General features: G+C 41.5%; 1 protein-coding gene across 1 annotated transcript in view; it reads left to right on the forward strand.

The window, feature by feature from the left end:
- Positions 1 to 20,213, forward strand: part of TNIK (TRAF2 and NCK interacting kinase) — a 410,774-nt gene that overhangs the window by 224,239 nt on the left and 166,322 nt on the right. The window contains exon 3 of the mRNA XM_061193436.1: positions 18,595 to 18,651. Coding sequence (XP_061049419.1) covers positions 18,595 to 18,651 — 57 coding nt within the window. The remainder of the gene's footprint in view (positions 1 to 18,594; positions 18,652 to 20,213) is intronic.

Below are 20,213 nucleotides of genomic sequence, written 5' to 3' on the forward strand. Positions count from 1 at the left end.
TGATCCACTGTTCTAGTGACATTCATATAGTTGATGCCTGTTACTATATATTTTTCTCAGCCTGTTCCTTAGCCTGTGATATCATGAATGTGTTGACACCTTCCTCCAAATCATTCAGATCACTCTCACAGGAACCTCTAACTTCTCTAAGTTCAATTTAGGTTGTGGAGTTAGTATTAATTACATCTTTACCTAAGTGCAGTGTTGAAGAGTAAAGGTCTAAGGTCTTTGTTTTATAGAACCCAAATCCCTACACCGCTGGCTCCTTTATACACAATGGAGGTTGACGTTTCAACAGATCTGAATTCCTGTTTCCTCTTATTCCAACTTCTTTTTTCCAAATCATTTGCTTTAATACTGTATTTCCTAAGAGTATCTGAGAATATCGGTAATCCAGAAAGAAATTGTTCATAAATAATTAATGGTGCAGTTAAGTGCAAAATAGTTAACAAACTTATACAAATCTTTCTAAGTAGCTTCCTTGCTCCTTTTTCATAATCTCATAGTACTTTCAGGTCTCTTGTTGAAGTCTAGTCAAGTTCCTATGATATATAGAGAGAGAACCAGTAAGTTGTTGTTATCTTACTGCCATTGAATTAATTTTTCAAGTAAGTGAAATATATCAAATAGAGGTGTCTCGATTAATAAAATACAATCATAAAGTTCATTTCCATCTGACCTTTGTAACACACAGGCCGGTAGATTAAATTTCAAATTGAAAAATATGATATTTTCTTAATAGCATCTTCCTCTAAAACTGTGGCAGAAATAATATGTGACCAGACTGGAGAGTGATTCTGTACCAGCAAATATAAACTGAAATGCAGGAAGTTCCTTGCTGTCATTTATCAAACTGTTTGAGAAAAGTTTTGTTTTTTCAGGATAAGTGAATATATTTGAGAATGTATTATAATGTTGATTATTTGAGTAAAAAAAATCTTTGATGAGAATAGTATAGCACTAAGCACAAAGTTAAAATTGTATTATGGCCTTTAAAAGACAGCCTCTCTTGCGCTTCCCTGGTGGCACAGTGGTTAAGAGTCTGCCTGCCAATGCAGGGGACACATGTTCAAGCCCTGGTCCAGGAAGATCCCACATGCCACAGAGCAACTGGGCCTGTGTGCCACAACTACTGAGCCCGTGTGCTGCAACTACTGAAGCCCACGCGCCTAGAGTCTGTGCTTCGCAACAAGAGAAGCCACCTCAGTGAGAAGCCCGCACGTAGCAACCCAACTCAGCCAAAAATTAATTAATTAAAAAAAAAAAAAAAAAAAAAAGACAGCCTCTCTCAAATCTCAATCCTCTTCAATTTTTTTCTGCAGTAGGGTTGTCCTTGGAGGACCTTGCAAAATAAATTAGAAAAGAATATTCTGGATCTAATAAAAACAGTTCTCTCTCAATGAGATAAGGTGGATTTCTTTCTTGCTATTTTTCTTTAAGGTAATTATTGTGTCCTGTAAGGACCACATATATTAGAGATTTTCTTTTTAATGGTGTCTTCACCAAAATAAGATGCCATGACTTGAGGAGGCCTCTGAAAATGAAACAAACAGGAAATAAAACCATATTTTTATAAATCTTCTTTTAGGAGTAAACTCTATTAAAATGAACTTAAATTAGTGCAAGAAATTTTAATAATTTTAATAATTATGATTATTATGACTCAGACATTCAGAGACTGACACAGCACTTTATACATATAACAGGTGCTCAGTAAGTAGTCTGTGAATTTAAATTTTAATTACAGGCTGCCATGTTGTTCAAGTCCAGGAAATTTCCATTTATATAGAAAAGAATGGGATTGGTGTTTCTTGGAGTTGTGTAACAATGTGGCTGTGACTAGGGTAAGAAGGTTTTTTTTTAACTTATTATAATTATTATGCCCATTTTATGTGAAATTAGATTTCCTTTATAAAACCTTTCTTTGTAAAAACTTGACCACATTCCAACGTGTGCTGAAATCCATTTCCATTTATAGAAATGATGTCTTTTTGGAAAGTTTTTTATGGTCTTATTTTGCTTAATAAGGGAATCTTGTACTGATTGTATTTGTGATATGTCGTGAACCCCTGAACAGAAATTGTCAAGGTTAGACACTCTATTGGACGTTATCATGAACAACACAATGAAATGTTGACTCAGTCAATTGAGTCATAAGAACTCACTCTATCTGGTTGCTCTTGTTTGCATTTTTGTCCTATAAAACAGGCACAGCAAGTATTTCTCTTTCCCTTCTTTATAAAATGCATGAAAAGTTAAAAGAGATTTGCCTAGAGCCTTATTGAAAAATTGGAAACTGATCAAATTCTGAATAGAATGTATATACTGTTACCCTTTGGCTCCACTGCATTTACTATCTTCCGAGGATTTTTCCTCGATTTTGAGTTTGTTTTCTAAAAGGTATTTTTCTCAAAGAGAAAAAGTAAATATTAAAACATGTAGAAACAGAAATATAATGTTTTAAAAAGTGTAGTTCAAGCCTTTTAAGCATAGTATGTACAGTTCTTATGTAGTTTTCAATGGTCGCATCTGTAAATTCTTGAATGTCCATCAATGATTAATAAATTAATACATTGTATTATTACTGGCATTAAAATACTATCATTTAATGGTTTGCTAAATCTAAGACAGATTTTTCTGGTTAGGAGTTCTTGAGATGTCATAAGTCACACTTTAATAATAAAAACTATCAGTTCAGTTATTTGCTTAAATGAGCACCATTTTGATTTTCATACCATCCTTACTGAAGACAGAAGCCATGGATGAAATAAATCATTAATGTTGCAAATGCAAGACTGCTGGGCTAAATACCAAAGAAATGCAGATGGATACTGATATTTTGGCTAGTAGGCAAGTACCTAAGGCCCAAGGTGACAGAAATCAGGTCCTGGCGACTAGGTTTAAATTAGATTTGATATTTGAATCTTTGGCCATATGCCTACACCTATTCCACAACTGGAAATGAGGAAGAGGAGGAAGGAAAGGCAATTCTTCATTCTTTTGTGCAGGTGACCTTAGCTGATTGAGGTCTTACAGGTTTAGGTGAATGTACTAGCTCCATCTTTCCACATGTGTGTCAAGGAAAGTTTATCCAGTGTCCTCTTTGGTTCAAAAAGCACAAACAACATCATCCTTAATTTCTACCTGTAAGGTTGATCTGTTGGCTGCTGCTAGCAGGAATATAATTTGGAGATGCAGTCACCTCCACTTATATACTTTGTAATGTTTCCATACTCTTATATTATATAACTTTTCAATCCATGTTGCTAATATTTAAATAGAACAATTATATATGTTTACACAAATACATCTTCCAAGACAAAGTATACTCTGATTGTCAGGCATTTTATTTTATAGCTCTATTCTTTACCCTTTAGCGTTAGGGAGATTTTTTTTTTTAATTGTTTTTCTTTTTTTTAAATTTATTTATTTTATTTATTTATTTTTGGCTGCGTTGGGTCTTCGTTGCGGTGCGCGGGCTTCTCACTGCGGTGGCTTCTCTTGTTGCGGAGCACGGGCTCTAGGCGCACGGGCTCAGTAGTTGTGGCACATGGGCTCAGTAGTTGTGGCTCACGGGCTCTAGAGCGCAGGCTCAGTAGTTGTGGCGCACGGGCTTAGTTGCTCCGCGGCATGTGGGATCTTCCCGGACCAGGGCTCAAACCCGGGTCCCCTGCATTGGCAGGCAGATTCTTAACCACTGCGCCACCAAGGAAGCCCGAGAATTTTAAATAGAATTAAAAAGGAGTAATACATTTTTGCTTGGTTTACTTTTATTCAAGGCCAATCTGAATGGAAAATACAACCTGCAAAAAATTTGCTTCTCTGAGCCTCAGTTTTCTCATTTGATGACAGTACTTGTTCTATCAGTTGTTATGCCTCCGAATAAGAGATGCTGGGATTTTTTTATGAGAATAGAGGGACCTGGACAAGTGTTGCCACCAAGGTTGGGGATTCATTCTTACAGCCAGTATTGATTGAGTGCAGGCACTGATCTGCCACTGAAGACAGAGAGTGAACAAGACAAAGAGAAGTGTCTTCCCTCAAGACACCTCCATTCTGGAGTGAGAGCTGCCCAATGTACAAAATAAATAATAAAACTTATCATTTGTTCGATGACAATAAAGCAGGGGACGAGGATAGTAAGAGCTAGGGTGGAGCTGAATTTTCAGATAGGATGGCCAGGGAAGGACTCCTGAGGAAAGGTGACTTTTGAATCAAAATCTGAAGCAAGTAGAGCAAGAAGGAAATGTAAAGTTCCAGGGCTGGGTCGGGGGGCCGGGGGAGGCGGACAGCAGGAGGGCAGAACAGAACCTTTTAAGTAACACTGAAAACACTGAAATATCATCATCATTTATCCAGGCACTATACCACGAGTGTATATATATATTAATTGAATCCTCACAACAACTTAGCGAGCGAATAATTTTATACCCAATTCACAGATAAGGAAACTATCCACCAAAAGTAATTCTAGACCCAGAAAGTCGTACAAGGGCTCCTCACACCTCCTCCAAAGCTTTTCCTCTTAATTTCCATACTCATCTCTCAGGTGGTCAAAGCTCCTGCTCAGTTTGGTGATTTTTCTCTGAGACTAGGTGAAATCCCTGCTTGAGACGAGAAGATTGGTCGAAAAGTCAGCCAGATGCTCTCCTTGTCCTTCACACAATCCCTGATCAGTCAGTCTAGGCTGGAAGCATGAAACTGTGGTGGGAGAGAAGAATTTCACTGGAGTCAGGGGAACCTCACCCTCCTTGAGAGGAAGCTACCTGACAGGTCACAGTTGGATCGCAGCTAAATTTAGCTGCAAATCAATGCACTTATTAACTAGTCAGTGACCTGCCCAGATCCTGGGGCACATCATATTTACTTAAGAGCCCTCTTTCTTTCTCAGGTGTCGTCATCTTTCGCCCAGCATTATTGTTCTGGAGGGAGGGTGGAGGCTTCTGAGAGGCACATAAGCAGTTCCTCCCAGCAGCTTGCGTCCCAGGGATGGATGCGTTTGCTGACAAATTGCTGTAGTCCGTGTTGACCACCACTTTGAAAGATTATAAGTATGTAAGAGCCTTCCTGCATTTATAAAAGGCTTTCAGTTTTCAAATGTCATTTTTGTCCTCTTGCCCTCCTACCTAAAAAATGATTTGCCTTCGCTTGGAAAGCATAGTTGCTAATGCAATCTGTGTTGCTGACACACAAGACCTCCGTTGGCAGGAGAGAGGTTTTAGCCTTTGCAGAGATCTGGGTCCTCTGCTGTTGCATGTGGAACCATGACAATGACATAATCATTTCATACACTGTGCTGGATCCATATTTGGGATGTTTTTCTTTGGCCACTTTCAAGAAACTTGAGCTCTTTAATCCTCAGTTGCCTAAAATGGGTGAATGGTGTCATTAATAGAGAATAATGTTGCTCATCTTATTCTTTCTTTTAAAAAAAAGAAATCCGCTTTCCTCATTTCTTGGAAACAGATCACTTACAACAACTGCAAGATTCCTACGTCCCTTCATTTGAAGAACCTATGTTGGATAAAGGCAAATATCTTTATTCTTATATAGTTGACCTTTATATTTAAGCATAAAGTTTCATCATGAATTCTATTTTAATCAAACAAAATAATGTATTCCTGAATTGAGCTGCCAATAGTTAAAAACTATAACTAAACGTTGGAGAAGGGAGAAAGAACACACACACACACACACACACACTATGGAGAGTTGAGAAGATCTAACCATTGTTGAGAAATGAAAATAGGATATTCTTTCCAAAATTAATGTAATTAGCAAAAATTATACTTCTGTGTCCAAATGTTAAACATAAACCAAATTTTATTTAGCCCCAATATTACTTTATCAGTTGTTTTTTGAAATTTAGAAAATGCTGCTTCATTGGGAGACAGTGAAGATTTTAGAATTGGCCTCCTAACACACACAGAAGCCGGACGGAGAGTGGCTTCACAGGCTATTGGGTATTACCTGTGTTCTAAAAGGCCATGGATGTTGGAATTTGAGAAATATGCCCCTCATTTGTAAGTACTGCTAAGCAAAGAAAGAACCGTGACACCTCCACTGGAGATCCCAGAGGGCAGGGCCTTGTCTTTTGATCTTTGTAACCTTAGTGCCTCTGGGGGCTATGACATTTACCAGAATTCAGCATTCATTGAGCACCTATTAAAGGTCAAAATCTTTTAAATCGGGGTTTGTCAGTCTTGGCCCGGTTAACAGTGGGAGCCCAATAATTCTTTGTTGGGGTTGGGAAATGTCCTGTACGCTGTAGAAGGTTACCGTCTCTGGCCTCTACCCACTAGATATCGGTAGCAGCACTGAACACCGGTGACCGTCAAAAAATGTCTCCAGGCGTCCACACATATCACCTGGGGTGGGGCTAAAATTGGCCCTTAAAAGGTGTGAGGTAAAGAGGGTTTTTTTCTTCTTTTAGGCTAAAGCATAGATAACTATTCAAAATCCCCACCCTCGCCCCCCATCTATATCTATATGCACACGTGCGCGCACACACACACACACATATTCTTGCAGAGTTCTTACAGAGGAGGCATTTGGTTGAGAGCACTCATTGTAGCCTTCCTTTCATGGAAATCATTATGACTCCAGTAAATTGCTCACTACATTTCATCTGTCGCCTGCGTTCCTGCTCAGATACAACTAAAGCCTATTGAAATTGATTTTTGTGTCAGCAACAGAGCAGGGATTCAGTAAGAACATGAAAGCTTCCCTCTTATTCCTAGTCTTTTTTTCCCCGTATTACTTTAGCTTTGGTGGGCCCTAATTATATTCCAGTGCTTCTTCTGCTGACACTTATTTTGTTTTAATTAAAACTTCTGGAGGTTTGAGGACACTGTGGGAGAGGGTTTATGCATCAACAGCCCTGATGAAGAGTCAAATGGGTCCCTATTTGTGTTCCTGCCGCCCCAAGAATGATGTCTGGGAACGCTGTGGTCCTTTGCCTTTGTTTTTCTCTCCACCTCGGTGCGGTCCTTTCTCTTCCCGCACAGCTCTGAGCTTCCAGACCCGCTCTTGCTGCTGCACAGACGTTCTAAGTGACCCAGATGGCGCTGTGGGTGGACTGGTTTCCTATTAAAGCCATAAATTAGGTGAAATGAAATGCAGTACTCTCTTTTTATTATTATTATTTATCTCTGCCCCCGTGCCTGTTGGTGCCTCGTGGTGCAACGCCAACCCCTCCCACTCCCGACCACGTGGTTGTAAATCTGACCACAGGGGCGGGGGCTGTAATTGACAAACCTATGCAAGGCCTGAAGGAAGACATAATATATCTTCTTAATCTGCAGCTGGGAGGTGGGGTCTACCAGAGGTCCTCAGGGGAAGACAGAGTTGCCTCGTAAAATAGTCCGTAGAGAGGGAGCTATTGATTGGAAATCTAAAAAAATGAGCTGCCCTTCCCCAAGAGGTTGGATCTGTCCTGCCTAGGGTTAGTACTCTTTCAGGAAAAGCGGGGGCAGAGATGGAGGAACTGTAGCAGGGCAGCATCTGGGCCTTGCTTCTCTCCTGTCATACCTTTCTCTTCCTCAGGTAAACTGTGAGATTCTGAAACGCAGAATGCTAAGGTCTCCTCAGGTCTCCAGGATTACTCCACGGCCCGGTGTGGGTGTTCACACTTGGGAAAGAGCAAAAGCGAAACCTTCTCGAGCAAAATACTCACATCGGACCAAGTGGCTTCTTCCTCCAGTCCCCAGACCGCGAGCCATTCTTACAGTCTCTCTTCCTGCCCCTCTTAAAGTAGGCATTTCCCCCAGTTCTATCAAGCTTCCCCCAGATTAAGCCGTGATGGGTCACTGGAGTCTCTCTCTTCATTGTGGTTGGAGGCAGCTTACAGGGTCCACTAGTCCTAGAAACTTCATGCTTCCCAGTGTGATTTAGCACCTACTCTTTGTGAGATGCTGTCCTTGACGGTGTCAGAGGATGAAACAGACACAAGGCAGAGAACTCTGAGGAGCTTTCACTTTCGGTTCTAGCGTGTAGAAGCCATGCCTGATGGACTTTAGGTCCAATGGCCTTAGAGACTAACGAGGAAAGAGAAATTGGTCTCCATAGCATTCACATGGGTTATTTATTGTAAGCTGTTGAGCACTGTATACATTGTTACGTTTAACCTTTTACGGACAGCATCAAGAACAGCCCATATTTGTTATCTTAAGGGGATTCCTAGTGTTTCTACCATACCGTACCCATGTGTTCTAAAACACCTGTGCCTGACTCTCAGATTTCATAGAGCACTAAAATCTCACCCTGCCACCCCAATGAAAAACAAAAATAACTATTGGGAACCAACATAGGGTTGTTTACTTTTACTTTTAAACAATTGAGAACATGTAATTAATGGACATTTTAATGCCAAAAATCCTAAGAAGCCTGCTTAAGTTGAATACTTGTGGCTTTCTGGAAAACTTTGTCATGAGGTTCTTATTTTTCTCCTTTTACTGAAGTTGGGTAAAGACTTCATCCTAGACTGGTGTCCAGGAACCGTGCCACCTGGACCTGGGGGACAGGGAAGGCTGTCGTGCTGGGTGGGAAGAGGTAGACTACTGGGGAGGCCCGGGAGCTGGCTGCATGCAAATATTCTATGCCCAGCCTTTGAACTCTCATATCTAGGGGGCTTTATCCTCCCAGAAGTTAATGTACAAAAGCCACAAATGTGATTGTGGTAATTCTGTGGCATAAATTAGATGAGAGCCAGTAAGATCTTCTGTTTTGTGCTCATTTGGGGGGTTGAGAGAGGTTATTGGGCAATGTGTTCTTGGCTTAAGGCCATAGCCAAGAGACTGGTTCTGCTACTTTTTTGAGCTCTCATCACCCCACAGCCTGTCTGCTCATCACTGCTGTCACTTCAGCTGTGTATGCCTTTCCTCGGTACAGGCGTCAGGCTCCCTGCCACGGAATCTGCATACATTAACTATTGTCTGCTAAAAATTGTGACTGTTTGATTTTTTTCTTTTAATCATCCATTTTGATTTTTATAAACTGAGCCAAACTGGCAGCCATGAAGACAGAGGAATGCTAGTTTCTAACAAAGAAAAATGAGACACAGTCTTTTCTTCCCTGCCCTGCGTCTGTGAGCAAGCCGCAATTCTCAGTTGGCCCAGCCCCGAACGATCTTGAAAACAATCCATTTTCTGCATCTCAGAGGTGCCAAGCAGAGGAATTCACAGTGAGTGGTGTTGAGATGGAGAGCTGTTGCTTGGGAACTGTCCTGTATCGCTACCTTGCTTCATCTTTGCCACAGTCTGGGAGCAGTGAGGGCTGGATCACAGCTCTGTCTGTGTGGGCAGGAGGATTTTTTAAGCCTCAGATGAATGGCACATGCAGGCCAAGGAAAAATAGAGGCCCCGTTAACCTGGGGAAACTCTAGAAGCAGACACCGTGCCAAGCATATTCTGTGAACATTCTTGTTCCTTGATCATAAGGATTTACAAAGTCTTCTCATAAAGTTGTCTTGTCTACCTCTTTGCCTCAAGACATGTTGTACCAAAGAATGGTAGCATTCCTGAAGATGTTCAGATAGGTATCTTAACTATGCTTTAATCTTAACTGTGAGTGGAAAATCAGAGTTCATCTTCGCTCTCAGAGGGAAAGCTAAGACCAATTTCTAGTTTCTCTGTGATCTCTGCAGAGGGGAAGTAAATTGGCCTCTCTATAGAGTTTAAGGGAACTTCATCCACTAAAATCATCTTCTAATTTATTTAAGAGTGAAATGATTGTAATCCCTACTTACAACCCCACGTCATCTGCTCCTGTACACTTTGTGGCTGGATAAAAATGTGTGTGTGTGTGTGTGTGTATGTGTTGGTGGGGGGAGGGGAGGGGAATGGAAGAAACTGATGTGGACATATGGATGGTATTGACCAAGAACCTGAATACGACCCTCAAAGGTCACTACTTCTTTCAGTCCATTACTTCGCAAATGTTTATTGAATCCCTGCTGTGTCAAGCACTCTGGAAAACGTGGGGGTAAATATATATCCCATCCATCCCCAAGTCTTGTTGATTTGACCTCCTGAATATCTCTGGACTCTCTCTACCTCTCACCTTCTCCATTATTTCCATCCTAGTCCAAGTTGCCATTAGCTCTCAAATGAATTACCAAGCAGTACTGTGTTATTCTTCCATTATCTTTTCAAGTTTCCTCTATTCCCTGCCCTGCATCCGAAGTGTTTTTTTCAAAATGAAAACTTGATGACCCTACATTCTTGCTTCAAACCCTTCAGTGGCTGCCCATTGGTCTTAAGATAAAGATAGAACTCCTCAGAGTGGCCTGTGAGGCCCTGCATGGACGCACTAGACATGTACTGTCTACTCCAGCCATACTGGCCTGCTTTCAGTTACTCAAATGCTCAAGCAACTACACCACAGGACTTTTGAACATGCTGTTCCCTTTATCTGGAATATATTTCCCAATGCTTGACCTAGTTTTTTCTATTCATCCTTTAGGTCAGAGCTTTTCTAAAAACTTCCACCCCACAGTAAGAAATATTATTTTACATTAACACTGAGAATACAGATAGGTAGGTAGGTAGGTAGGTAGGTAGGAAGATAGAAGGATGATAGATAAATAGATAGATGAGTCTTTGATTGAGTTCCCTAGGAAACAGATTCTCAGGGCAGAGATGTGTTTGTAGGAAGTGTTTTGGGAGGTACTCTCAGGATCAACACCTATAAGAGAGTGAAGACAGATTTGGGCAGAGGAAGGAGTTGACCAGCAGTTTCAAAGCCCCAGGCAATCCCCCAAAAAAGGAGCTCTGGACCTGGGATGGCCCTTCAAAGTTTTCCACTTTGACATAAATGATGTAGGCTTTTGTATTCCTACGTCAACCAATCATTGAATGTTTGCTGCCTCCAGGTCAGGGGCATCACCTTAGGCAAGGAGCATGACCTTGGGTCCAACTGCTGTCTTTGACTAAGGGTATTTCCTGAAGAAAGACTCAGAGTAGCCCAGTCCTGAAGGAGGGATCTGGGGAGCACACCACAGCATCCACTACAGTCAATTCCTTATGATGCTTGGACCCATCTGCTTTGCATAATAAGTTCTGGAAACACTTCCTCTGGGATTCTGGCTGGTCTCTTTTCCCAGGCAAAGTTGTGGGAGAAAGCCCCCACCATTACATATTGTCTAATGGTTGTACCTGTTGCTCATCATATCCCTCCTCTGCTACCCGTTTTAATCTCCCCCACCTTGTTTAGCATCTTTGCTGGTCTATATGGCAATCTTGTTGGGGTGACGCACATATTTATTCCTGAGAAGTCCAAGCTCCTGCTTAACACGCCTTTCTCAGGCTTGACTGCTGCTGTTGTCCATTTACCAAAAAAAAAAAAAAACAATGGGTAGAATACAAAAAGACTCTTATCTTCTGCAGCCTGAGGGTAGAAAAAGCTGAGGACCAGATCCAGGAATTAATTATTAGCGTAAAGCAAAAGTTAAATCCTCAATTCAAGCCTGATTGGGAAGGAATGAACTCTGAAACTTGGAATGGAGACGTCCAAGTTGATGCACTTAAAAGCTTGAAACCTCTCATCCCTGGAATCCTCTGCATATACAGAAGTGATGTTCCCATCCTTGTTTTTTCTTTTGGCCATGCCGTGAGGCATGCAGGATCTTAGTTCCCTGACCAGGGATTGAACCTGTAGCCCCTGCATTGGGAGCGCAGAGTCTTAACCACTGGACCACCAGGGAAGTCCCAATGTGCCCATCTTGACTGAAGATACTGCACAGGCCTTGGAATTTAACCTGATCTCCCTTATGATTTTCACACATTGCCTTCAGCTGATCAATCACTGTAGCTTTCCACTGTCTTTCGCTAGTAGTCTCAGCAAAAGCCATCTGATTCTACTTTTTTAAACTACTGTTTCCTCAGGACATCGCAAAAGTCCGAAATATTGGACTCACCAGTGTGTTCCCTGGCACCTGTATCCTACTTCAGTTCCCCACTAGTGAACGTGTTGACAGTGACACTGCTACAGCATGCCAGGGGCTATCAGTGAGCCACCTGCCACCAGTGATGGGAGTCTTATTGACAGCTACTCTAAGAGCCTGTCTCCTCAGGCCATTCCTGGTACCAATTGTCTTAGATGGAGTTTCCCCAGGAACAGATCCTGAGATGATTTATATGTAGGAATTTTACTGGGAAGTGTAGGATCTACACCTGTGAAGAAAGTAGGATTGTGTAGAGGAAGAAGTTTAACTGTAATATAGTCTCAACAAAGACCTCACCCATCCCAAGGAGAGGTCAGGAGCTAAGCGAGCTCTTCAGAATTGCCCAACTCTAAGACTAAAGGCCTGAGCCTTTATACTACTGTATCAACCAGAAATTGGATTTGGCTGTCTCCAGGATGGAACATGACCTTGGGCTGAGGGCAATTCCCAGAGAGGGCCTTGGTTGAGACCTCTCAGATACTTCAGTCTTGAAAGGAGAATCGGGGTGGTACTCTACAGTATCAATGACAGATAGGTGATTGATGTAACCGTAACAGTTGATCCGTGAAACAACAGCTGCCATTATTACATGTTCTACACTGTGATTTCTTTTTCTATTTCATTTGATTTATTTTCATGGTTCTTATGGTGCACATTTTGAAAATCACAGTATTGGATTACGATCAGTAGGTTAGTGTAGGATGCTGTGAAAACACACAGGTAAGGGCATTTGCTTGCAATCAGGAAATTGAAGAACTCTTCCTCAATAAAGGTGAGATCAAATCTAAGCTAAGCACAAAGAGCTAGAAACACTCTACCTGTGTGAGTCCTTGGATAAGGAGGAATGGAGACGGTGGGTGGAGTGTCTGCATTTTCCACAACCCTGGTTTGCTCATGTGCTCCACTGGAAACAAATGTATTTCGGTGACCTAGAAATGAAAGGACTCTCTCTTCCAGGTTTGCCTCAAGCTAGCAGTTCTAAAGCCATCTTGCTGTTCCTTAGAAAATAACAGCAATAGCAGAGCCCAGGCTTGCATGGCTATTTCAGACAAAACCATTGTTTTTCTCTTGTACTTATTTTAGGAAGTAGGTAAAGGGGCAACATAGTCCCTTGGTATCTGTGGTGGGGTGGGGGTCAGGGCTGGGTATTGGTTCCAGGACCCCACTTGGATACCAAAATCTGTGGATGCTCAAGTCCTTTATATAAAATAGCATAGTATTTGCATATAACCTATACACATTCTCCCGTATAGTTTAAATCATCTCTAGATTACTTATAATACCTAATGCAATGTAAATGCTATGTAAATAGTTGCTGGCATGCAAAAGTTTTGCCTTTTGGAACTTTCCAGAGTTTTTTTCCCTGAGTATTTTCTGTCTGAGTTGGGTTGAATGTATGAATGTGGAACCTGTGGATACAGAGGGCTAAAGGTACTATAATCCTTGAAAGTACAATAATCCTCAAACGTGAGGTAGAAGAAAAAAAGAAGGGGAGCAGAGTTTGTGTGTAAATCTGTCTAAGCACTGGAATGGAGTGTGTCCGCCTGTTGTCCAACCCCAGTTCATGTGCCTGATGCACAGTGAGGCCAAACAGATCAAAATGTCAAGAGTTTGGAGCAGAGAAGTGTTTATTGCAGGGGCCCAGCAAGGAGAATGGGTGGTTCATGTTCAAAAGACCCAAACTCCCTGATGGCTTTCAGGCAAGTGTTTTTAAAGACAGTGTTAGAGGAGAGGGTCATAGGATATGTGACCAGCTTGTGGACCTTCTTCTGATGAGTTCTTGGTGAGGTTACAGGGTGGTGTTTCTGAAACTCAACCTTCTGGTTCCAACCAGTCTGGGGTCTGCATGCTTGTGGTCAGCCTGTAGTCACCATCCTCCACTTGGGTGGGGGTCTTAGTTTCCAGAGAACAGCTCAAAGGTATGCATCAGATTGTTATCTATCCCCCTTTGGGAGGAACTAGGTGTTCCGTGACTATTGTCCTAATCATTAACTTCTTGACCCTGCTCTTTGGAACTCAGGGAAGGCCTGGGAGAAAAAAGCCTTTTTCTACAAACAAGAAATGGGAGACACTAAGGGGCTTTTGTACCCAGGAGGGCCCCACAGGGTCCTGCTTAGTTTCAATCCCCTCTTTTCTTTGATACTCCTCAGTCTTGAGGCGAACAGGTGTAGAACTAGAAAGGGAATAGAGAGCTTAATCATAAACTCGGCAGAGGAACTCTGGTTTAGCGACACTCAACTTCACGCCAGCCGAGTGACCCCGCAGCCTCTGCTTTCCCTGATTTGATTTGACGGGGTTTTTTTCTTCCTTTCTTTCAGAGGGCCTTTTTATGCTTGAGGTCATGATTGAGGCTTTGGGTCCCACTGGAATACCAATTTTGTTTTTCTAGATTTAGTCTGTTATTTTTGTTATTGTTGGTTATTTCAGTAGAAAAAAAAATCTTACTTCATTCTTTTATTAAGAAATGACTCAGCAATTGCAATCTGATGGGATATTTTTCCATAATTTTCGTGGATAAAAAATTTTAACTCTTTGTCTCCTTTAAAGTTTCTTTTCCCCCAGAATTTCATTTTTACTCCTTGGTTGACTATGTAGTTTAGATCCAAACTAGAGTCTATGATTATATTTTTAATTTCTCTTTAAGTGGAAATAAGTTAAAATTAAGAGTAGTATTGAATTTTCACCTCAAAATTCTCTTGTAATAATAACATCCTCCCCATTGCCCTCAAATAAAAAAAAAAAATTAAATCCTACATGAAACAGAGACGAATGGTTCATGTTTAATTCAAGTGAAGTGAAGTATGAAAAGGTTTGTTTAAAAAAATTGTTTAAATTTTAGTGATAAGAATTTCTAATTCATGGGCGATTGGGATTGACATGTAGACACTGATGTGTATAAAATTGATGACTAATAAGAACCTGCTCTATAAAAATATAAATTAAATAAAATAAAAAAAGAATTTCTAATTCAGGAGCTGGAAGGTAGAACTGGAACAGGTGAGAAAGTGTCCTGGGTTTAGGTCCCCATTAGTTGTGAGATATTGGCCTCATCTCTAAAAGAAGGATTAGATTAGGCACCTTAGGGGCTATTCCTACTCAATTTATTTGTGACTTTATGAAGTTGTCTCTTTAAACACTGTCTGAACAAAGATGTGCCTCAGGTTTCTAGTGATCTTTAGGTCAGCTGATTCCTAGCCATTCCCTCAAAGTCTGCCTTCATCTGGATCCTAATTTGGTTTGGCATTCTCTAGTGACGCAAAAGGCACCTCACGCTGGGCAGCCTCCTTTGTGGCTCCCCCATCAAAGGTTGGCAGCTCAGCAGCCTTCCTGTTCCAGACCACAGGACGCCTTTGCTTGGGACTGAGCTGAGGCTGCTAATTGTTCCACCTCCAGGATCTCATTTAAGCCCAAACTGCCATCCCAAAGGTGTATTATTCAGTCATCCGTCAGACCCATCGAGAATGGTTATTTCAGCTTGGAAGGGAAACTTAAAAATGGAGGAGAAGTCGGTTGTTTTCTTTTCTAGTGTTATGTTATAAGCAGTTGCTAAAACAAAAACAAAAACAACCCTGTGTCTTAAGTTCAAAAAAGTAACAGCTATTTAATTTATATATTTCAAACCAAGAGCTGCTCAATGCCTGATGCCATTTACATTTGAAATGTAAAGTGGATTGTATCCTGTCCACTCCCTCCCTGGCTGCTGATGGAAAGAACTAGGTGTTGACATGTCCTTGTAACAAATTATTCACTCAAAGAAGATTCCCTGTCACTTAAGGAGTTAAAAATAGAGTATAACGTTTCTCAAACTGTGTTGGCTGAGGTGACTTCAGGAGCTCCCTGGGCAGTTAGGAGGCTGCTCAAACCCCTGCTTGAACAAGGAGGTTGGATGCCTTTCAAGATTTTTGGTGGGAAAAGGTTCTGCTGCAAATGGAACCAGAGGGGAAGCACAGGAGAGAGGGAAGGAGACCAGCATGCGGGGGGGGCGAGGGATTAATGGTCCTTTGGGCTCAGTGCTGTAGTAGAAACATGGAATGTTCATTACTAGCACAGAGGCCAGGGGTGAATCTACAAAGTGAGTAAGCTTACTGGGGAGTTGGGAGTGAAGGGCATTCCAGCCCAAGAAAACACACCATCAGGGAGGCAAGAAACAATGCAATACGATCAGAGAACGCAGTTTAGTGTCAGGGACCACAGCGTAAGAGCAGGTGGGAGCCCACCAAGGTGGCGTGGCAGACAGGGGGTCAGTTCTTAGAGGTCCCCGCAAGACATACCCAGGTGTTCCCCTTTCCTGGCTGCGTGGCACCATTAAAAGAATTTCAAGGTGAATCAGCTGTGTGACATCAGCCAGACCCTCTGTATTTGTCTGCAGTCCCCTACACTCCTTTAGTGCTTTCGTAGAGAAATACCCATTGTTTAAGGTATGATTTGTGGCCCTTACTTTAAAGACTTTCTATTCTCGAAGAGAAGCTAATGACTCCTTTGTTAAGGTCACCATTACAGCATCGCAGACTTACTGGGACCTGGACAACCCCGGAGGTCATTCAGTGTCTGTCAACAGAGGGCGCTGTTGCTACTTCACCTTTGTGGGAGATTGACCCAGGCTCTGCAGGAAGTTAGTATTGCTGGCCCCTGGGCACTAAGTGGCAGTAATACTACTCTCCCCACTCAGTCATTGTGAAAACTAAATGTCCAACTAATTTTCCTAAATTTCCTTGGGGTGGTGTTAACAGTGACACCTACTCCCCCCACCTCCGACCACTGAGCCCAGGCTCCCCACATTTTGCAGATGAGGAAACCAGGGTCCAGATGGGTTACATAACTTGCTCCCAGTGAACCAGCTGGTCATGGGCAGAACCAGGCGTCTGGAATTCCGGTCCAGGGCTCTTGGTGTGGTAATGCTTCAGCTCCCTCCCTCAATTTCTTGAAAGTTGAAGTACGCCTGTGACCCTATTAGGTTACTGATTTGATGTCTTCTTCTTTGTGCTCTTTTCTGAGTGAGGAGGAAAGGGAGGGAGCAGAATGGAGGTTGAAAGGTGAAGGAAGCACTCTCAGAATCAGGTAGATCCATACACAAAGCTGAGATACATGAGAAGAAAAGGGGCAGGCAGCACCAAAGCTATCTCCTCCAGCTTCAAGTGGACATGCCTCCACTACCTGCTGTTGTTGTTCATCCATAAACATGCCGCCCCATCTGCGGGCTAGGCACCCACTATTCCAGGCACTGGAAATACAATGATGAGACACGGTCCCTTCCTTCATGAAACATATAGCTTAAGAGGGAAGACAACACTTAAAATTAATCACAAGACAGGACTATAAATAATCATAGCCAGCATCTGCTGACAGCTATTCTGTGCCAGGTACTGTCAAGCACTTTATATACATTATCTCATTCAATCCTCCTTGCAATATTATGAGTTAGGTACTATCATTATTTCCATTTTTCAGACGAGGAAACTGAGGCCTAGAAGGTTAAGGGATTTGCCTAAGGTCATGCGGCTGGGATTTGAATCCAGCTGATCTTGGAAGGTATATTATACTGCATAACAGCAATGGTAGGTAAAATGTATTGTAGAAGCCACATAGAAAACGCATTGAGAAGTAATGGATATTGACCATCTTTGCTACTGTCTGAGAGTCAGATGTAGACTTTATGTTTCTCAAGGAGCAAGTGCAGAGAAGGCTCCTCTTTGGGACTGCCCCCTCACCACACCCTGTTCTCTTCCAGTTCCTTGTGGTTGGTGCTTCACTGTGGTTGCAAAGACCAGGGATACCTACTCTGGGGAAGCAGTTCCTTATGCTCAATACTATCTCTTTGATCACAAATTCGGATTGATTGCTATCTGTTTTGTTTTAGGCCCCCTTTTAAGATGAAGATAAATTAATAGTCTGAAGTGAAGAGTAGCAGAATCATATCCAGTTGAGACTGTTACAAGATATTTTAAATTTTTTATTTATTTATTTATTTATTTATGGCTGTGTTGGGTCTTCGTTTCTGTGCGAGGGCTTTCTCTAGTTGCGGCAAGTGGGGGCCACTCTTCATCGCGGTGCGCGGGCCTCTCTTGTTGCGGAGCACAGGCTCCAGACGCGCAGGCTCAGTAGCTGTGGCTCACGGGCCTAGTTGCTCCACGGCATGTGGGATCTTCCCGGACCAGGGCTCGAACCCGTGTCCCCTGCACTAGCAGGCAGACTCTCAACCACTGCGCCACCAGGGAAGCCCATTACAAGATATTTTAATAATCAAGGAAACTAAAGTTTCTGCACATACCAAGTGTTTTCCAATCGAGGAGATGCTTATGTCTCCTCCACCCAGATCTAGCTCCGCTTCCATGTAAATCCTCCTCTCACTCAATCCCTTATCTAACACCTTGAAGAGGAGGTAAAACCAAATTATTCGACATTGCCTCTTTTATTTAACTTGACAACCACTGTGAAAAAAAACCCAACAGACAAAGTGATGGAGATGTTTTACAAAATAAACATTAAATAGAGATTGATCTTCAAAGCATTTAAGATTTCTGTGTGTGTGTCTGTCTGTCTGTCTTCCCCATTGGCACTCTGTAACATTGATCTACATAATTGTTCTTTACAGTTGAAATCTAATGTTAATATTGCTCATCAGAACTGAATTATTTTTAAAATTTTTTTTACAGGGTCGTCATGTCAAAACGGGCCAGCTTGCAGCCATCAAGGTTATGGATGTCACAGGGGTAATGTATCATTATCTTGCCGCCTCAAAGTTATATATTTGTAATAGAGAAGTTAGTGATAGAGAAAAATCATTTTTTGGAAATAGAATTTTTTTAGACATCTAAGACCTTTGCCTACTTGTGCTTAACATAAAAATTAAGAGTATTCAGCAGCTGACCAAGATGACCATGGGTAAATCACTCTAATTAAATTAGATACCTACACACTGCCTTATGTAGTCAGAGTGAAGAACATGTGTGCCAATAATTTACATAAACACAGCCAAGGACATTTGCAGATGAAGACAGAACAAGGATTTGAAGGTATTAAGAGAATAATACTGAGATTACACAGAAGAGGTGGGTCTTAACAGTTTTCCCCAAAGTCCACCTAACACTGGAGTAGGCAAGAGTTTGGATAACTCTAAAATCCTAGTAGGATGTGTAACATGAATATTTTCCTCCCCCAAATGTTATAGACCAAATAATCACAATAACTACAAATACTTATTATTATAGAGCAACACGGAAACAAAATTTCTGCCTGGATGATCAAAAGCAATCTAAGGAACAGACTTTATTTTAAATACAATCTTATGCTTTCAATCCTTTTTGCTAGGTCTATTTAAAATATTTTAATGCCTTTTCTAGAGTACAGAGCAAAAGTCAGACTTGAAAGCAGTTATTGGAAATCAAAAGCATGTTAATGATTTTCTATTGTCCCCGGGGATTTTTCTAAGATGTCTGTCAGCTGTACACAAAAGCTAAAAGACCAAAGTCTTCCGTTTGGCCCAGGAGTGGGTTATTTAATGTAAGGAGATGTAGAATGAATGGGTCACACAAAGGTATCAAGAACCAGTATACAAATAAGAAAAACACACAGTATGTCCGTAGGTCTGACTTCAGTCCATACCTTCTCTGGTCCAGTTTGCTACCTTTGATAAGTATACATTATATGCTACACTATTAACCATGATACTAATTTCACTAATTTTCATTTATACCACACATTGTACTGTCTTTCTTTCCTTACTTATTATTTATCTGAATTCCTTTTTAAGTTCTATGCATTTTAAAACTTATATGCATTTTTAACAAGAAAAAATTTTGTTCCCTTATGTTTAGAAGAACTTAGATAAAGTAATCCTTCCTTTTATTTGTCCTAAATGCATTATTCAAATTTCAGAGCTTGCAAACCAGTTCAAATATTTCATGCTAATTAGTTTATTAATTCACCTGGCCTTTACTGAGTAAGAAAATGCATGCAGATTATATTAATAAGGTTTAGGTTCTGCCACTTGCAAGAGAAAACTCAAAATAACAGAGGCTTTAAGTATGATGGAAGTGTTATGCTCTCTTACGTTAAAGGAGTCTAGGGGCGACAGTCCAGGGATGTGTAACAGCAGTGTGATGGAGTAGGAGGGTGTTTTTATCTTTCTGCTCCATCATTCTGACACGTGGCTTCCACACTTAAGGTCAGTTCTGTGATTTAAGGTAACTGTTGGATTTCCATTGATCACATTCTTTGGCAGGCAAAAAAAAAAGCAGTGTGGGGAGGGGGGGAGTGGGTGGGAGCAGAGTGT

Source organism: Eubalaena glacialis, chromosome 6 (genome assembly GCF_028564815.1).
Source record: "Eubalaena glacialis isolate mEubGla1 chromosome 6, mEubGla1.1.hap2.+ XY, whole genome shotgun sequence".
NCBI classification, from domain to species: Eukaryota; Metazoa; Chordata; class Mammalia; order Artiodactyla; family Balaenidae; genus Eubalaena; species Eubalaena glacialis.